Source organism: Nelumbo lutea, chromosome 2 (assembly GCF_056320005.1).
Source record: "Nelumbo lutea isolate HS-2025 chromosome 2, American lotus-T2T, whole genome shotgun sequence".
NCBI classification, from domain to species: Eukaryota; Viridiplantae; Streptophyta; class Magnoliopsida; order Proteales; family Nelumbonaceae; genus Nelumbo; species Nelumbo lutea.
Genome location: NC_142685.1, coordinates 14268243 through 14288162, shown reverse-complemented (window position 1 = coordinate 14288162; position 19920 = coordinate 14268243). Strand labels below are relative to the sequence as shown.

The 19920-nt window shown below is 39.9% G+C and overlaps 1 protein-coding gene across 3 annotated transcripts in view; it reads left to right on the top strand.

Annotated features, from left to right (window-relative positions):
• Window positions 1–19920, top strand: part of ARP5 (actin-related protein 5) — a 29853-nt gene extending 9933 nt beyond the window's left edge. Inside the window, exons 3-12 of one of the 3 annotated variants that reach the window (XM_088971047.1) lie at window positions 2004–2128; window positions 6296–6340; window positions 7514–7616; window positions 14447–14556; window positions 16092–16201; window positions 16326–16416; window positions 16490–16921; window positions 17734–17861; window positions 18531–18873; window positions 19041–19920. In XM_088971047.1, coding sequence (XP_088827173.1) covers window positions 2004–2128; window positions 6296–6340; window positions 7514–7616; window positions 14447–14556; window positions 16092–16201; window positions 16326–16416; window positions 16490–16921; window positions 17734–17861; window positions 18531–18873; window positions 19041–19547 — 1994 coding nt within the window. In that variant the 3' untranslated portion in view covers window positions 19548–19920. Of the gene's footprint in view, window positions 1–2003; window positions 2129–6295; window positions 6341–7508; window positions 7617–14446; window positions 14557–16091; window positions 16202–16325; window positions 16417–16489; window positions 16922–17733; window positions 17862–18530; window positions 18874–19040 lie in introns of those variants that run through there. The other 2 variants (XM_088971049.1, XM_088971048.1) reach the window with 2 other exon arrangements.

Here is a 19920-nt window from a genome sequence, read left to right as displayed (position 1 = left end):
TGAGAGAGGAACTTCAGTATTGTGATAACCTCTTTCTCACTGGCTGCAAGCCTGCAACAGAAATATCTATAAGGTAAAAAGTTAGAATATATGCCTTTTTTTTTGGGGGGGGGTGAGGGAAGCTGAAAGAAGAAAAATTCATCTCAGGCCGACCCATATGATTGGAACAAGGCTTTATTGAATTGACTTGAGTATTAGTATAGGGCCACTGCTTGGTGCTATTGTAAAATCTTGGGCTGACAAGTGTGAAAACCTGGACTCAAGGTTGAGAGTGGCCACTGTGTGCAAAAAATGTCAAATGTTAGGTCCATATCCAGACCACCCCTCTCAAGTCAGAGAGCCACTTTTTTCTTTTATCATTTTTTTGATCAGCACTTTTTTCTTTTATTATTATTAAAGCTTATGTGCTGCCTCTATCATCACATAAAAAACATATATTGTTTTCAAGTTGCTAAGGCAAGACTAGGTGACAGGGGAGTGTCCAGATGTTGCCTAGGTGATTTTTTTTTTTTTTAATTATAACCCTGAATCCTAGGGTAATTCCTTAGGTTCTATGGAAACCAGCAGTCATTTTTCATTAGTGTCAATAATCTTTATAAAGAAGCATAGGGTTTGACTATGATACCGGAAAAACTTATAATAAATAAACCGGAATCATAAAAGTGGTAACCAATCAGGTGGTTGTCATTAACATTCATGGGTGGATTGATCAAAAAACATTCATAGGTGGATTTTGATTGGTCAATACTCTTCTGGTATCATAGATTTTCCTAAAAGTATAACCTTCATATTAAAAGATAGAAAATCGACATATTCATGAGAAGAAAAAGAAGAAAGAAAAGAAAATTCAGAAAATATAGGGGCTCTGCTCCTTTTTTTTTTCCTTGGAAAAGAGAAAAAAAAGAGAGGGTGGAAGAAGAATGTGTTGATTGGACAACATTTAAGTTCTTCCTTACTATTGGTTCTGAAGTCTTCAAGCATATGTCAACATGTGTGTTGATGGAACCCTGAAAGATATGAAAATAACAAAAAGAAATTAGTATTAAATCCACAAAATAATAACTTAGCATAATAATGTTTATTTTATTATTATAATCTCAAAAAATAAAGAACATAAAAGATTTTACAGCGCCATGTAGAAAATAGCTAGGCGCTTAAGCAAGGTTTACCCTCCATGGGCGCCTTGTTGCCCTTGCCTAGTGTTGCCTTGACAACTATGGTGACATAGTTTTCTTCATGTGGGAACCACCTGTTTTACCACTTAATAGTAGGTCAACATATCCATTGTGATGAATCTGATGATACTTGCTTTCACATTCTGAGTTTTCATGTAAATCATGAAGTACTTTATGGTATTTAGGATGCAACATATCTGGAAATTTCCAAGAACTAGCAAAAAAAGTGGTTGGTAGGGGCTTTTATATTGGATAGTTCCCTTTGAATATGCTTCTCTTTCCCTTATGATTGTGTATTTGAAAGAAAGGAGCACTCAGGTTTTTGAGGATGAATGGTGCTTAGTTAACATTTAACAATCCCATCAATAGAATCAGAAGCTCATTGTTCCTCCAGTATTTTTAAGGATTTAAAGGACTTGATTAGATAGCTACTTTTGGGGCCATTGCTAAAATTATATTACTTCTTAAAGCTGTGATTCCTTAATCATGGAGCTCACTTCGGTTTCTTCTTTGTAAATCTGTTAAATGTATTCTTTTATAGCATACATATAATATGGTCGCCGCCCCTCTATTTAGCAAATATACACTTTTTCTCTGAAAGAGAATTGTCTGAGTTTTTGGCATCAAATAACTGAAATTTACATGATAATCTGGAAATTGGACTTTTTTTCCCTTTATGTCTGCTTCTTGTTCTGCCTTCAAAAGTGTCGGTCCTGTTGGGTTAGTTTATTTACATACGCCATGGAAAATTGTCTGTGCTTTGAGAAGGGGGAGAGATTGTGGTTGCTTTACCTACACTTTTAACTAGTCTATGTTTTCTCTCTTCAGGTGAAACTGTTACTATTGTTGGTGACCATGATCCTGCATTGATGAAATATTTTGATTGTACACGCTCATCATATCGTTCAGCCTTTGATAGCAATGTTGTTTATCAGTTTGAAATAATGGAATATGTAAGTGTGTTGTTTTTTGGGGGAAAGAATTTGTAAGCATAGTTGTTAATATTTGCTTGCTCTGATATTGAAACCTGCTTTTGGCCTCTAAATGATTTGCATTGGATATTTACTTATGCTAACCAACTTTTTTTTTTTCTGTTATTGTTGTGACTGTCAACATCATCACCATCACCTCTTTTCCTGACAAAAAAAAAATCATCATTGCCCCCATCTTCATCATGACTTCTGCTGCTGCACTCATTTAACTTCAAACATGGAATGCAGTTTCCGTGAATTTTACAAAACTTTCCTATTTTAAGGTTCCACAATGTCTACTGAAAGAACTCCTGGAATTACATCAATTTTGATGGAGTAATAACAACATTTTGGTTGATATATCTCAAATCTTGGTATTAAGGGAAATTATACAAGAAATGTTGAACTTTATGTCACATATGTTTAACATCAGTTAAATTTAGGAAAATTTCAGTTGAAGTATTCATTACCATAAGCTCAAGAAAGCTCTCATGATACCCAAACTTCAACCTTGTTTGTGTCTTTATTGTTGATTGTTGGTAAATTTAAGAGAAAAACACCAACTCCAATTGTTTGTTTTACATTGAAAATGATCTTTTCAAAAGATGTAAAAAAACATTAAATGGCCCATATACAGTGATTGTGCATTCTGAACCTGTTCCCCTTCTGGCTAGATACAAAAAAGGGTCAACAATGATTAGAACCATGCATTGATAGAATATGAAACTTGATTTTTTTTTTAATGTTTGTTTAGAAACGGTTATAATATTGGATATTATCGATAAAATGAAAAATCCAATATATACAATGTGTACTTTTGATAACAATTTCCTATTCTGGGCCTTAACTTAATCTGCGCATGTGGTCCACCACTTTCACAAGGTCAGATATGTGTTCTGAACATGTTTTACTTACCCGCCCATCATATGAAAGCAGGGACTGGGCACCCTATACTCTTTCTGTGCATGAAGACTTGTACTTTCCCAATTGTGCCATTCTCTGAAACCTATTGAGTTTTATTTTTATTTGAATGCTCATCATAAGGGTGGGCCTATCTTCATTAACATATAACCACATTTCACTGTTACTAACATAATATTAACATGAGAGAAAGTAGCTCCAATAGCTGATAAAATGAGAGAAAGTAAACTAAGATGGTTTGGTCATGTGCATAGAAGACCATTAATGGCACCTCTGAGAAAGTGATTTGTTACAAGTTGAAGGCAAGGCTCAAAATATTGATACAGGCTGATATGCCGGATGGGGCTATCGGCCTGTATCTTTGCTCACTTTTTTCTAAGATTTTGTTTCTTGTTTTTTTTTTTTTTGTTTTTCCCCCCCTTCAAACTGGTTCAGAGAAGTTGGTTTAAGGCTCGTCTACCCCCTGAACCAGGTCACATGTATCGGGAGGCCACCGATATGTATCGGAATTTTTAACCTTGGTTGAAGGGGCTAAAGGGCAAGGGGTAGACCAAAAAGGACATGTATAGAAGTAGTAAGAAATGATTTAAATGCCAATAGTTTAGCAATGTATATGGCATTAAACAGAATGGACTGGTGAAACAAGATTCTTGTAGCGGACCCCATATGGTTGGGATAAGGCTTGGATGATGATGATGGTGCAAATTCTGTGGTAGATGATGTGCAATTTTATTCAATATAAAGTTTTCAAAGATTACAAAGTCATGAAAAAAAAAAATAAAAAGGATCCACCCCATTATACCTAGGGTCCAATGATAGAAATGTAAAAAAGAAGCCCCAATCTACTAAATAGAATACAAGAAAAAACACAAATGCCTCCCAATCCTTTTTTTTTTTTGGATCAATAACAGTGAATTTTATTAAAGATTGAGAAAGTACATAAATAAGGAGCTAAAAAAACTTAACTCCCTAATACATCAATGTACACCCAACTGTAACCAATTATAAAACAGCCCAAAAAATAGAGTTTCTGTTCACCCCTTGCCTAGCTAAGCCATCTGCCAATGAGTTTGCACTTCTCTTTATCCATGTACAGCTAACTTCCATGTCCTTACTCAGCCACTTAAATTTCCTCTTTTCATTGTTGTAGTTCCAGAACTTGGATTTGTCCTCTTTTAACCAGTTCACTACAATTTCAGAATCACCTTCTATGATCAATTTCTTAATATGCATGTCTTTGACCCTTTGTACGCCTTTAAGAGCCCCTAATATCTCAGCCGTCAAGGAGTCTCCCACCCCAATTGGGACATAATACATAGCTAACAGATTCCCTTTTTCATCTCTCATCACTCCCCCTATTCCAGAATACAAATGCCTCCCAATCCTTTCCCTATTCCCTTCTGTTTTAGATCCTCTTCATTTCCCTGAACTTTTATGCCAACAGGATAGATTCTAAGTAGGAAAACAAATGTCCCTATATCATAGTTTTCAAGGCGTCTATGTGATTCTAGGCAACACTGGGGTGCCTAGTCGCCTAGGTGATAAAAATTTTATAATATAAAAAACTGACTTTTGGCTAGTTTCCTGGTTTTTTATACCATTCAGCATGTATGTTAATTGAAAAAATAGCAATTCTCTTTATTAAGACCATTAAAATGTTCTCTAAAAATGTGGCAAATCATCACACCTAAAAGAGAAAAATCTTTTACATATATTAATTTCATTATTTTCAAAAATAATACTACCATAATAAGTATTTAATAGAGCAAATTCATATTAATTAGCAGCTAAAGAAGGTTATTAACTTTATATGATAAATATTCAAGATGGAAAGTAAAATAGAAAAAAAACAAGGATGGAGTTTCTGTTTTATTTAATTAGAGAGCGAATAGAAAAAAAGCACTTTATTAGTCTATTCTTTCTTTCCTCTTTCTTTTCTTTTTTTTCTTTCTTTCTTTTTCTCTTCTCAAAATCCTTTGATCTTTTAAAGTATTTGATCTTTCTATATATATATATATAGCATATAATAAAATGTATTAACACATTCATTAATAAGATGCAGCAATATAAATGATATTATAAAAGGCGGACGCCTTGTCATTTTTGTCGCCTAGAAGGGTGCCTAGTTGCTAAAAGTCAAGGCGTTTGGGTGAGGTGCCCAGCCAAGGGCGCCTAGTCGCCTAGGTGACGCCTTGACAACTATGCCCTCAGGAGTAGACTTGACTTATCCTCAAAGATTCTTATATCGATCTCCTTTCCATGGATTCCAAATACAGCAGAAAGGATAGGCCTCCATGAATAAACAAATTTTGACCTCTGAAAATAGTCTGAAAGAAACATGATGTGATATCATATTCAACTTTTCTGAATTTAAGAAACTCTCTAATAGGACTATTAATATGGCCTTCAAAATGACTAACCCTGTTCCTGAGACACTAAGAAATTAGAAAATAAATATAAAAAAAGACTCTGATTAGCCAAAGTATGAAATACAAGAAAATTACAAAATAGCTACTTGATAAGATCTTTGGAGAAAACCAATTTCTTTCTCCATAGATTTTTCCCTGCATCTGTGCATGCATCACTGGAGTTTCCTTCGAAATCAGATTTTCCAACCTTGATCCCAAACCTCTGCCTCACATCAAAAGCATGTTTGCATGTTGCCATTACTTCCAACTCTTTCTCTTTCCTCAAGATAATAATCCAGATCTCTTGGATAACCTTTAAGAGCCCAAAGGAAAAAGAAAAACTAACAAATAGACAGATTTTGATAAATCAGCATTATTCCGACTACTAGACTCACCCACCTAAATGCATATGCATAATGAATGTGTTGAAACCATCCATAGATCCATGCATTTTAAGAGTTTTCTTTTATTTCCTTCTAGGGTGGTGGTATTTCTTTCTTTTCTTTTCTTTTCTTTTCTTTTTTTTTTGGAGAGGGGAGGGGCTTGAAATTGCCAATTTTTTTTTCTTCCCAATAAAATCATTTAAGTTTTTAAGTTGCTTTTGGCACAAAACCTATCTTAATTTGGTATAATGTCATTTTGGAAACTTGGTGTTTAAAGTACTTTAATCAGGAGGCAGAACACTGTTATTCGCTACATATCCCAACATGATGGTATTGAATGCAATAGTAATTGAAACCATGGAGATTGTGATAGAAAATAAAGCCGCAGTGTTTCGCATTTAATTTTGAACCTCATAAAATAGCTCATGCCTTTGTAGGTTCTTGACTTTGGTTTTGAGCGAATGGGTGCAGATGGATCAAAGGTAATTAAGGATTTCCTATTTTTTGGCATTGTAAATTTGATTGAAAAGCAAAGGAAAAAAAACTGTATTTCATTTCTATTGTGAATACTGCTTTCCTAATTGTTCTGGGAAACACAATTTGTGTCTATTTCATGCAGTATCAAGCCTGGATGCTGATCTAATTTTTTCCCCTCATCAAAGGGCTTAGTGTAGCTAACACTGGGTCCTTGTTATTTAAACCATGCTCAACCGAGCCATGTTTTGGTTGCTTGAGTGAACTTGTTCAAATATGAAATAGAGGTTCGGGCCCTTCTTAAGAGAGCTATCCTAATTAAACAATGCTAGATCGCTTTGGGTACTGTGGGTATATAGTAACTTCTTTTCCTCAAAAAACAAATTTGTTCAAATAGTGTATTGCTGGATGCACAACATTTGAAAGACCACTTCTTCTCCATTTGGTTGCAGTGTGAATTTCATTTGCACTGGTGTAAATGCATAGGAGTGCAAATGGATTGAGTGGAAATCCCGGTTACTTTTGCTTCAGATTTAACCTTGCTTTGTTTGCTTGTAAGAAGTAAAATAGGAAGTAAAATGAGGTGGTGCTCAATTTATATGAAAGAGAAATGAAGCGGAAGGTTATTTATTTGGGGGTAGTAAGGTAGAAAGCAAATTGATGTGGTCCACACTTATATGAGAGAGATTTGAGGTAGGAGGAAGTGGTGCAAATCTTGTATCAGTTTTTCAGTTGCAAAATTTGCATTGCTAATGGATGCAAATGAGACAAAAAGTACTAACTTTGCATCAGGTAAGAGTGTAAATCATAGTCAAACAAACAAATTCAAAACTGAACCTGTGCAAAATTTGTATCCGATTCAGATTTGATTGCAAATGAACGTTGCCATGATAATGTGCTTGGGAGGTAAATAATTGTCTCTTTGAACATGTTTCATGTGAAACTGCTTACTTATAATTCAGTGCATCGAGAGCATGCAATGGCCTGCACACAACTTGTACGGTTGTACCATAGTCATAAGTGTCCATGATGTGTCATGTGTCATCTGTTGCATGTGTAATTTATTTATCTCTGTTGTAGGTCTTAGTATTTGATATAATTAATTTCCTTGTTCTGAGAATAGGTTGATCATCCTTCATGAGGTGATTTTGTTATTGTCTTGTTTAACTGATGCAGAACAGGTTGATCATCCTATCCTGATTACAGAATCTGTATGCAATCCAGTTCAATCTCGTAGTAAAATGGCAGAACTTCTTTTTGAAACTTATGGAGTACCATCACTGGGTATGAGTTGCTGTCGAATCTTCTGATACCTAAATTCATTTCAACTATATGTTGATAAATATGATCTTATTCAGCTGTTTGCCTAGATTGATTTGTTAAAAACCAGAGTGGTGAGCAAACCAAAATGTCAAAAGACTGGATCCAACTCATTTCAAATTTTCAACCCTCTTTCATTTACTGACCTGGTCTATACTGGATATGTCCTCTTCTGGTTGAACCATTCAAATGCCCAGTCAGGTATAGTTTTAAAATTTGGTAATTCCCTGGAAGATATTGGCACGAGGATTTGGGAGACATTCTGGGGGCTCTCCATGCTGGAATTTCTTGTATTCATTTTTGTTTATTTTTGTATTGATGCATTTAATGGTTACTTGTCGGTCTTTTCTAATATTCTGTCATGTTAGAATGGTATTTTTTTGGGTACTTGGGCTCATAATCATCAGCAGGCTTTGTCCCAACTATATGGGGTCAACTACATGAATCCTGTTCTGTTTAGTGCCATATCCATTGTTAAATTATAAGCCCTTAAATCACTTTTCACTACTTCAATCTATGTGTGTATTGTATGCGTATGTTTTTATTAATCTTTTCATTAATAGAATTAACCATTACCAATGAAGAAATATATCTTGAGGAGGAATAATGTGTCTAATTGTCTAGACATTACATGGTCCACTATGGCCTATGTTCTTTACCTTATACTTTTTAATGGAAAAATCTCCATTTTACATATTTATGTGGATGAATTTTTGTTGGCTCACCACCTATAGAAATGCTCATACACTGCTTGGGCCTAAATTTAATTTTGTTTGAGAAACTTGTTGATACGTGCATGTATGCAGCAGCCGAAGACCCGGTCAAAGTGGATAGCAGCAGAAGACCCGGTCATGTTAGCTCTTAGTTGGGATAAGCCTTATCCATTCAGTTTTAATTCTGTTAGAATAGATAAGTCTTCAATTCTGCTCCTAGATAAGTGCATTCTGTTTCCTAGATAAGTGCATTAGATAAGTCTTCAATTTCTGTTCCTAGATAAGTGCATTCTGTTTCCTAGATAAGTGCATTCTGTTTTTTTGTTGATAAGCTCCTAAGATTAAGGGGCAGTAGTTCCTATTTCTACTCCCAGTTTGTAGCACCATAAGGCTATAAATATAGCCTGAATGAATGGAGTTGGCATTGGCTTTTCTACAAACAAACTCTCTCTCTCTCTCTCTCTCTTTCTCCTTATTCTAGATCCTTCTCCCTCTTGTTAGATAACTTGAGCGTATCATTGGTATCAGAGCCGGTTCGACCATGGACACCCGTGGAAAGACGAACGCGGAGTTCCGCAATGAGGTCAATGAAACCTTAGCACGACATGAGTCGAGCTTCGACCAAATGAACACTGTCTTGCAAGCAGTGTTAACTGAACTCCAAGCCCCAGTCGAGCCCAAACCATTTCTACCATCATCGATTGCACTTCACCCAGAAAAGGAAACCCTAATTCATTTTATCCCTTCATTCTTGGAAATGGCAAGAACTAAGCAAACTGCGAGGAAATCCACCGGAGGAAAGGCCCCAAGGAAGCAACTCGGGACGAAGGCCGCTCGCAAGTCTGCTCCGGTGACTGGAGGAGTGAAGAAGCCCCACAGGTTCAGGCTTGGAACGGTGGCTCTTAGGGAAATCAGGAAGTACCAGAAGAGCACTGAGCTTTTGATTCGAAAGCTTCCTTTCCAGAGGCTTGTTCGTGAGATTGCTCAGGACTTCAAGACGGATTTGAGGTTCCAAAGCAGCGCCGTGTCTGCTTTGTAGGAGGCAGCTGGCCCCAAAATAACGTGGGGCAAGCTTCATGGAACGCCGAAACGCCACCGAGGTCTGCCGGTAAGGCTGTAGCTTCACATACACGAAGTCACCTGCTACGAACGAGACTTCTCGTCGGTGCTGGTCTGCTTGACATTTCATCCGGTTCCGGGCTACCTGGAGGTTATGTTGTAGCTCGCGTAGGATGATGTCCCGGTCACGCAAGTATTCGTCAACAGTTGGGTTAAGGGCGCTGCAATGCTTCCGAAGTCGCGGATGAACTTCTGGTAATATCCTGCTAAGCCCTTCGAGCCTCACGAACCACTCCCAATACCACTCCCGAGACCAACCCCTTCGCCCATGAAGAATCCTCACAGCCCCATACTTCCCGTTCAAGCTCCACCCATGACCACCCTCATCAACACGTCAAGCTGTCATTCCCAAAATTTAATGGGGATGATCCGAGCGGTTGGATTTACAAGGCGGAGTAGTATTTTGAATTTCAAAATATTGTTCCGGACCAACAGGTGCAGCTAGCTTCCTTCCATTTGGAAGGCATCGCCTTACAGTGGCACAGGTGGTTGACCAAGCATCGCGGACCGCTCACATGGGAAGAACTCTCCAAAGCGGTGTTACAACGGTTCGGCCCCACCGACTACGAGGACCCATCAGAGGCATTAACCCGCCTAAAGCAAACCACCACTGTGACGGCTTATCAAGAAGCCTTCGCGAGGCTCTCTCACCAAGTTGACGGCCTGCCCGAGAGCTTTCTCATTGGCTGTTTCATTGCAGGACTTCGTGATGACGTTCGTTTAGACGTGAAGATTAAGCAGCCTCGAACTTTGATAGAGGCGATTGGAGTGGCCCGGTTAATTGAGGAACGAAATCACTTACAGCGGAGAGCTAGCCAACCGATTCGATCCCCACCAGCCATGACAACCCAGAAGGCGTCGCCCAACCCCATGGCCGGTGTACTTGGGCCTCCACCAAGCTCGCGCGCGAACCAGGTTTCCAGTGCTCCTTCCTCAACATTCTGGCGACTCACCAACCAGGAGGCGCGAGAACGTCATGAGAAGGGGCTGTGTTACTACTGTGATGAGAAGTTCACCTCCGGCCACCGTTGTGCACGTCCACAACTGTTCATGATTGAGGATCCGGAACCGGCAGACGCGGAGGCTGTCGAATCAGAGGAGGAAAACCAAGAAGCCATCCCTGAAATCTCCTTCCACGCTATTGTAGGAGCTGAGCACCCGCAAACCATACGTGTTCTTGGGAAACTGAAAAACAAGAACGTGACCGTATTAATTGATGGCGGCAGCACCCACAACTTCATTGACCAAGCCATCGTCTCCAAGCTCGGGTTGCCAGTGAACCGAGACAAGAAATTTCAAGTTATGGTGGCCAACCGTGAAAAGATCGAGTGTATGGGGCAGTGCCGATCTCTCACCCTCGCCATTCAAGGACACCCCGTTACCGCTGACTATTATGTTCTTCCCGTCGCAGCATGCCAATTGGTGTTGGGAGTACAGTGGCTAGAGACGCTTGGACCCGTCGAGATGGATTACAAACAACTAACCTTGACGTTCAAAAAGGAGGGACTCTCTTGCACCTTCCAAGGATTGGGACGAGCCAGCATCGAAGCCTTAACCAACAAGGAATGCAATGGGTTACAAGGTACGGGATTTTTTTTTCAAATAGTTCCTTCACATAGCAACGGCCAACCAGGTTTTCTTCCACCCGAGATGGACCACCTTCTCACCGAATTTTCCCATGTGTTTGAGCCGCCCACAAGCCTGCCTCCTAAACGACCACATGACCACCGGATTGCACTGCTTCCCGACAAAGGACCGGTGAGTGTGAGGCCATATCGATACCCGTATTACCAGAAGACCGAAATAGAGAAGATGGTGAAGGAGCTTTTGCAGACAGGGCTGATAAGACCAAGCAATAGCCCATTCTCATCGCCGGTTTTGCTAGTGAAGAAGGCTGATGGAGCTTGGCGGTTTTGCGTGGATTACCGAGCACTGAACAAAATCACTATTAAAAACAAGTATCCCACTCCCGTGATTGATGAATTATTAGATGAGCTCTACGGCACCAAATTTTACTCCAAACTAGATCTACGGTCGGGATACCATCAGATTCGAGTGCAAGAAGAAGACGTTCCTAAAACGGCTTTCCGAACACATGAAGGGCATTACGAGTTCTTAGTGATGCCGTTCGGCTTGACGAATGCACCTGAAACTTTTCAAAGCCTCATGAACGACCTCTTCCGCCCATACCTCCGGAAATTTATTTTGGTCTTCTTCGACGACATTCTGGTTTATTCTAAATCATGGGAAGACCACCTATCTCATTTGAGAGTTGTTCTAACTGTATTATCCTCTAACAAATTATTTGCAAAAATGTCAAAATGTCAATTTGGGGTTTCGCAGGTCGAGTACTTGGGTCATGTGATTTCAGAACAAGGCGTGTCCATTGATCCAGCCAAAATACAAGTTGTTCTCGCATGGCCTACACCGACATCAGCAAAGGGGGTCCGTGGCTTCCTCGGGTTAGCAGGATATTACCGGAAGTTCATCCGCGACTTCGGAAGCATTGCAGCGCCCTTAACCCAACTGTTGACCAAAGGGGGATTTCAATGGAACGAGGCAGTAGAGCTGGCCTTTCAGCAATTGAAGAAGGCACTCACTTCACCGCCAATCCTACGTCTACCTGATTTCTCCCAACGGTTTGTGATTGAATGCGATGTGAGTGGAACCGGGATTGGCGCCATCCTCATCTAGCAAAACCGACCGGTGGCCTACTTCAGTGAAGCATTGAAAGGTTCAACCTTGGCATTATCCACCTATGAGAAGATGTTAGCTATTGTCAAAGCCGTTAAGAAATGGCGCCCATATCTGCTTGGGAAACCATTCACAGTCCGCATCGACCAAAAAAGTCTTAAATATTTACTCGAGCAGAGGATAACCACACCGGCACAAATGCGGTGGCTGCCAAAGATACTGGGCTACGACTATGAGATCGAGTATAAAAAAGGGGTTGAGAACCAAGGTGCGGATTCCTTGTCACGTATGGCTGAATTTCAGTTTCTTTCCATCTCTATACCACACGCAGACTGGTGGCCGACGCTACAAGAAGAGGTCAAACAAGACACCTTTTATGGGGAATTGATGAAAAAGCGACCCTCCCACAAGTTGCTTCAGTGGGATGGGGTATGGTTCAAGGGGGACAAGATTTATTTGAGCCCCACCTCCACCTTGATTTCAAAGATGGTGGCGGACTGCCACTCATCCCCTGTAGGGGGACACTTTGGGTTTCATACCCTCTCTCGCATCAAGCACAGCTTCCTTTGGCCCCACATGCGTCGGACGGTGAAGGAGTTCTTGCAACAATGTGACGTATGTCAGCGCTTCAAAACAGATTGCATGAGACCAACGGGATTGCTTCAGCCATTACCAATTCCTACTCAAATGTGGACAGACATCTCCATGGACTTCATCGAAGGATTGCCCTCCTCCAATGGGTACACGGTTATCATGGTAATTGTGGATCGGTTGACAAAATATGCCCACTTCATTCCCTTAAAACACCCATTCACTGCCACCACAGTCGCGAAGGCATTTGTTGCCAACGTTGTTCGCCTACACGGAGTACCAACATCCATTGTTAGCGACCGTGACAAGGTATTCATCAGCTCATTCTGGCAGACACTTTTTCAGATGCATGGGATGAAATTGTGTATGAGCTCCAGTTACCACCCCCAAACCGATGGGCAAACCGAAGTTGTTAACCGGACGTTGGAGCAATATCTACGGTGCTTTGCAGGTGACCAGCCGCGAAAATGGGTAGAGTGGGTTCCTTGGGCAGAATACAGCTACAACACCTCCACTCACTCTTCCACCAAAATGACACCCTTCGAAGCAGTCTACGGAATCCCATCCCCTAGTCTCCTGACCTATGTACCGGGTACAACTCGAGTAGGGGCAGTTGACGAATACTTGCGTGACCGGGACATCATCCTACGCGAGCTACAACATAACCTCTAGGTAGCCCGGAACCGGATGAAATGTCAAGTGGACCAGCACCGACGAGAAGTCTCGTTCGTAGCAGGTGACTTCGTGTATGTGAAGCTACAGCCTTACCGGCAGACCTCGGTGGCGTTTTGGCGTTCCATGAAGCTCGCCCCACGTTATTTTGGGCCGTACCCAATCATTGAGAAGATTGGTCCAGTAGCCTACCGCTTAGCCTTGCCCCCCGGCTCTCAAATCCACAATGTGTTTCATGTCAGTTTGCTGCGGAAGCACTTGGGACCCATCACCCCTACTTCCACTCAGCTTCCTCCAATCTCGGATACTTCGACCATCCTACCCCAACCGGAAGCAATCCTGGATCGCCGTATTATTCACAAGGGCAAATACCGCCCAAAATCCGAAGTCTTGGTCAAATGGATTGGGGCGCCAGCTGAGGATGCAACCTGGGAGAATGAATGGCGCTTCAGAAAAGCTTATCCCGACTTCCTTGCGGACAAGGGTCCTTCAGGGGGGGAGGAGAATGATACGTGCATGCATGCAGCAGCCGAAGACCCGGTCAAAGTGGATAGCAGCAGAAGACCCGGTCATGTTAGCTCTTAGTTGGGATAAGCCTTATCCATTCAGTTTTAATTCTGTTAGAATAGATAAGTCTTCAATTCTGCTCCTAGATAAGTGCATTCTGTTTTCTAGATAAGTGCATTAGATAAGTCTTCAATTTCTGTTCCTAGATAAGTGCATTCTGTTTCCTAGATAAGTGCATTCTGTTTTTTTGTTGATAAGCTCCTAAGATTAAGGGGCAGTAGTTCCTATTTCTACTCCCAGTTTGTAGCACCATAAGGCTATAAATATAGCCTGAATGAATGGAGTTGGCATTGGCTTTTCTACAAACAAACTCTCTCTCTCTCTCTTCTCCTTATTCTAGATCCTTCTCCCTCTTGTTAGATAACTTGAGCGTATCACTTGTCTCTTTTCTTTTTTCATTATTTTGCAAATGATCTTTCTTTCCTCATGTGGTTGCAGCATTTGGTGTTGATGCTGCATTCAGCTACAAGTACAATCAAGGACTTGGGATTTGCAGCAAAGATGGTCTTGCTATATGTGTGGGATTGACTACGAGCCATTCTATCCCAGTAAGTTTAGTAACTTTGACATAATTTTAAGCTAGTAATGGACATAATGGTGTTCTAGAAATTGAGTAGATTAAATGAATGGTGCTGTATGAGAACATTTTTGGGAGCTAATGGGAAGTGTAGAAAACCAAGTTAGCACAAACACCATCAACCTGCTTTGTTGTAGTAATAATAATATTATTATTAAGTAACATAGTGACTAATACTGTCGTTTATAAGCCAGGGCAAAACTAATGTCCTAATATGGGTTTCTTACAATAAATATGAAATCATACAAGCTTTATATGGGAAACATACCCAATATTTGTGCTTCAGGGCTGCTGACCCCAAACCTCGATCTTTTATTTATTTGTTTATTTCAAGGTAGGGGTATTACTTACACAATAACCAAGTTTTCAATATCTCAGTTGGAATTCAGTAATTGCATGCCTTCATTGATGTGGAGATGGTGGAGTTCCAAGTTAAAGAAACCTATGTTTCTAGAAGTTTGTGTTCTATGTGAGAAAGACAGAAACATCCTTGCATTTATTTCTGCACTGTGCTGTGGTGAGATGGATGTCCCACTACTTTTGCAGCCTGTTCAATCTGTCCTGGTGACCTGGTGGTGTACACCAGATAGTTTTACAGACCATCTGTATGCCTGGACACTAAAATGATTCAATGGAAAAGGAAAGAAGCTTTTGAGTATTATTCCTGCTGCTGTGTCATGGTGTATTTGGAAGGAGAGGAATCAGAGAATTTTCCAAAATCGAAGCTGTTCAGTGGAAGATCTAATTAAGAAGAGCAGAAGCTCCATTCACTCTTGGTTAGCTGCTATGGATCAGTTCAGAAACATTTCCCATCAATGCTACTTTGATACTGCCAATTTGTTTTTGTAATGTGGACAGATTAAAGCTGACTGACTATACTTTGTATAGTGACTTTTGTATATGAGCATATGTGTATATTTTCACTAATTGAAATATACAGTACCTTACCATTTTCTCAAAAAGAAAAAAAAACCTGTCTTTCTAGAAAAGGAAAAGGGAAAATTATAGATATAGAAGGCTTCCTAGTTTAGTAGCCAATGGAGGACTGCCAAATGAAGTGATTATATGAATTTTCTTTCATTTAAAATTTCTGTCCACAAGGTCCTCTAGTTAGTTCTCACCTTGCAACTATGCTATTAGTGACTCTTATAGATAATTTTACCCTTTTAAAGGCGCACCCTAGCATACCCTTGTAACCATTCACTCCTTCCACTTTTCTTCTCATTATTTCTTGGGGTGGGAGGTGAGGTGAACTTGTGCAGTATTTATCCTCCCACACACATACAAAATCTTGACTTTCTCAAGCTCATTTTGAAAGTTTTTATCAAGTGCGAGAAATTCTGTTATTGTTGAACCTTGGTCTTTTGAGAAGTGGGGTAAATTGTGACTGTTTTAGTTATTTATTTGATTTGGAATTTATTTTTAACTTCAACCTTTCCCTTACAATTAAAAGAGACTAATTTTCTTTAGAAATTCTTACTTTGTCATCATGTGTCATGATTTCAGATTGTCAGTGGAGAACCTGTTTTTGAAGCATGCTGCAGAGCAAACATTGGTGGATACCATGCCACTGACTACTTGAAGCAGCTTCTTTCACTTAAATACCCCAATCACATGTAAGTAAATACATTTCTATGTTCTTACTTTACAGGAACAGGGACCTTATTTCCTTGGTTGAATTTCTGTTCATGTTTAATATTTAAATTCCAATAAAAATGTTTTTAATATGGACATACATAGGCCTAGCATTACATGGGAGAAGGTCGAAGACCTGAAGATGGAACACGGTTATGTAGCTCTGGATTATACTTCAGAAGTTCGGTTATTCCAGGTAGGGCTTCACTTTCACTCCACTTGTATTGTTAAAGAAGACTGAGTTTCAAGTATTACAGTTTTCATGACAGAAAGGAGGGAAGGAAGCTGAAGAGAAAACAAGATGTTGGCAACTTCCATGGATTCCTCCTCCAACTGAAGAGCCACCTTCAGAGGAAGAGATTGCAAGAAAAGCGGCCATAAAAGAGAAGCAAGGTCAACGTCTGAGAGAAATGGCTGCAGCAAAAAGGTCTTCTAGAATAAATGAGTTGGAAAATGAACTCAATGGTTTGGAATTTCTTATGAAGCAGCTTGAAAACGTGGAAGAGAATGACATTCCAGCTTTCCTGTCTGCGACTGGCTATGTATCCAAGCAGGAAATCGAGTCTAGTATTGTTAAGGTATCACAATCTTTACGAAAAGCGAAGGGAGAACAGGTTGAAAATGAGGATAAACTGGAGTCTTCTACTTCTGAGAAGTATCCTCTCATTAATATTCCTGACAATATGCTGTCACCAGAGCAGGTATTATTATGTTAAATGGCTACAACTATGCTCATAAAATTTCTGCTGTTGCACTTGATTTTGAGTCCAATTATGATACTGAAAAGGCACAACACCTAAAAAACTAATAACCAATCAACCAGTATCATAGAAGTGGTATCCAATCAGCTGGTATTCATCAACATTCACTGGAGGTTTTCTGATTGGTCAAAGTTCTGGTATCATACCCTTCTGGCATCATAGAAAGTGCCCTTGATTTTATAGATGATTTATAGAATTGGCTCTTCATGTTTTTATTACCAAGCATCATTCATCATCTAAGCCTTATCCCAACTATATGGGATTGGCTACATGAATCCTGTTTTGCCATTCTGTTCTTTTTAGTGCCATATCCATAATCCATTGTTAAATTATAAGTGCTTAAATCATTTCTTATTACTTCAACCATGTCCCTTTTGGTCTGTGCCCCTAGCCCTTCTAGCCCCCTCAGCTTGCAACAGTGCTTCTTACAGGTGTTGTAGAGCGTCTTCCATGCATGCAACTAAACCAAGAGATCACTATTGTGTACCAACTATCATGGGGAATATCCAATTCCATCAGGAACTCTACCATTACTTATAAACACCTAATATGATATATGTTGCTTATCTGGTCTGAAGTATCAAAACATTTACCTGAGCTTGTTGGATTAATCCATGGGCCATCATGGATTTTCTTCATTGCCATGTTTCTGCATCAATTTCCACGTATTTTTAGCTGTTCTGCACTTATCATGTTGGCAATTATTTTTGTGCCACCTTAAGCCCTGTTGAATGAGTTCTTTCATTTTGCAGCTAAAGGAAAAGAGGAAACAGTTATTTCTCAAGACAACATCTGAAGGCCGTCAGCGTGCAAAACAGAAACGCTTTGAGGAGGAGCTACAACGAGAAAGGCAAAATCAACAAGATGAAGAAAAGCGCTTGTATGCTATTAAATTATAAATTATGGATTTAGGCAATTCCACATTGTTCAGAAGCTTTTCATTCTTAATCAATCAGTACCCTGCAGTTTCAAATAAGGCTCTGTTTGTTTCATTGTAAAAGGGTCGGGGAATTTTTTTTGTCTGAATTATTGCAGCTATATTTTTCCCCTTTTCTTAAAAAAAACTAAGTTATCTGTCCCTTTTACATGGAAACAGAGACAACAAGATAAAATAACAAAAAAAAAGGGGTAAAAAAAACAAACAAAAATAGTGTATTCTTGCTTCTGATTTTGAGTTTTATTTGTGGTGAGTGTGCTATCCATTCAGGAGCACCTTTCATAATGAGCTCTGTTAAAATAAACCAACGACAATTCCAGTTTCATTACTGTTGGATCCATAGGCTGAAACCTTTATGCACTTAGGAGCAACTTGAGTCCCTTCTGACATTTTCCTTTCACAAGCCACTAGATATCTTATATTAATATAATATCCTTAGGAGAACCTAGGCCTTGGTAACTTTCTTTTTTTTTTATCAGTGACTAGGCCTTGGTAACTTTTATTCACTAGGACACACTTTATCAAAACTCTAGTGAAGGAGTTGGTCTAAATGCTTTATGCAATCATTGCATGACATTCATTTGATATTCTCCTGTCTTTGTGTAAATGTAGAGAGAACCCAGAGCTGTATTTGGAACAGCTACGCACAAAGCATAGAGAGCTCTCAGAGAAAGTTGAGCAACGGAAGCGGCTGAAGACAAATGGAACGCGTACAAATGGGAATCAGAATTTGTCAGGAGGTGTTGGCCGTGGTGAGAGGCTGAATGCCGCACAGAAGGAAAGGATGCGCCTTTTGACAACAGCAGCCTTTGATCGAGGGAAGGGTGAGGACACATTTGGAAGCAAGGATGAAGACTGGCAACTATACAAATTAATGAGCAGAGATAATGACGATGATGATGACAGACAGGAGGAGGATGAGGCTGAACTAGCCCGTGTCACTTCTCGACTCCAGGTCAGTTCATTTTACTGTGGTGATTTTCATCAATCCAACTGTCAATTTCTTTTATAATCACTTCCTGATTCTGTTGCTCTGGTGGCTGACACTGCATAGCTGGGATGATTATGGGTAGTAAAATTTCCTTTTCTCATTCATATCCTTCTGTGACATTACTGTGACAGGATATAGACCCAACTTTTGTTGCGAAATTGGATGTTGGTCCCTTTCAACCACTTACTGAGGCTCCACGGTTTCGTCCTCTCACCAAGGAAGACTTCCAGATCATAATTGGTGTTGAGAGGTTCCGATGTCCTGAAATTCTGTTTCAGCCAAACATGATTGGGGTTGACCAGGCAGGGCTGGATGAGATGGCTGGAATTTCAATACAAAGGTTGTCTGTGAAGGGGAATGGGATTGAGGACAGAATCACCAATTCGATCCTTGTGACTGGTGGGAGCTGCCTCTTTCATGGAATGACTGACCGCTTGGAAGCTGGGATCCGAATGATCCGTCCTTTTCAGTCGCCCATAAGAGTAGTCCGGGCATCTGATCCTGTTCTTGATGCATGGCGAGGTGCTGCTTCTTATGCTGCTGCTCCACTATTCTTGAGGCAGACATTTAGTAGGCAGGATTATTATGAAAAGGGTGAAGATTGGCTTCGGAGATATCACATAAGGTACAGTCTGTGATCACCTACTTAAACAACATTACAGAAGGTTATGTGGAAGCACTTTAAAAAGTGATCTGCATACCCACCATCTTATCCTCTCACCATTTTCCATTTTGTGAAATATGAATATGCTAAACCTGATGCTTCTTCCTTGGGTTGGCAACTTAGAGATATGGCTTACTGAATTTTCCTTCATAGGTTATTGAAAATTAATAGATGCTAATTATTGTAGTTTTGCTTTAGATTTACCCAGTTGTTTTCTCATACAGCTATAAGCCTATGATAATTATAGTTTTAACTGGATTTTTTGTATGAACACCGCCTTCTTATTACTGTAAGGAGAATTGGCTTCCAATATTGGGTTCAAGGGAACCAGAATCATTATGAGCTTA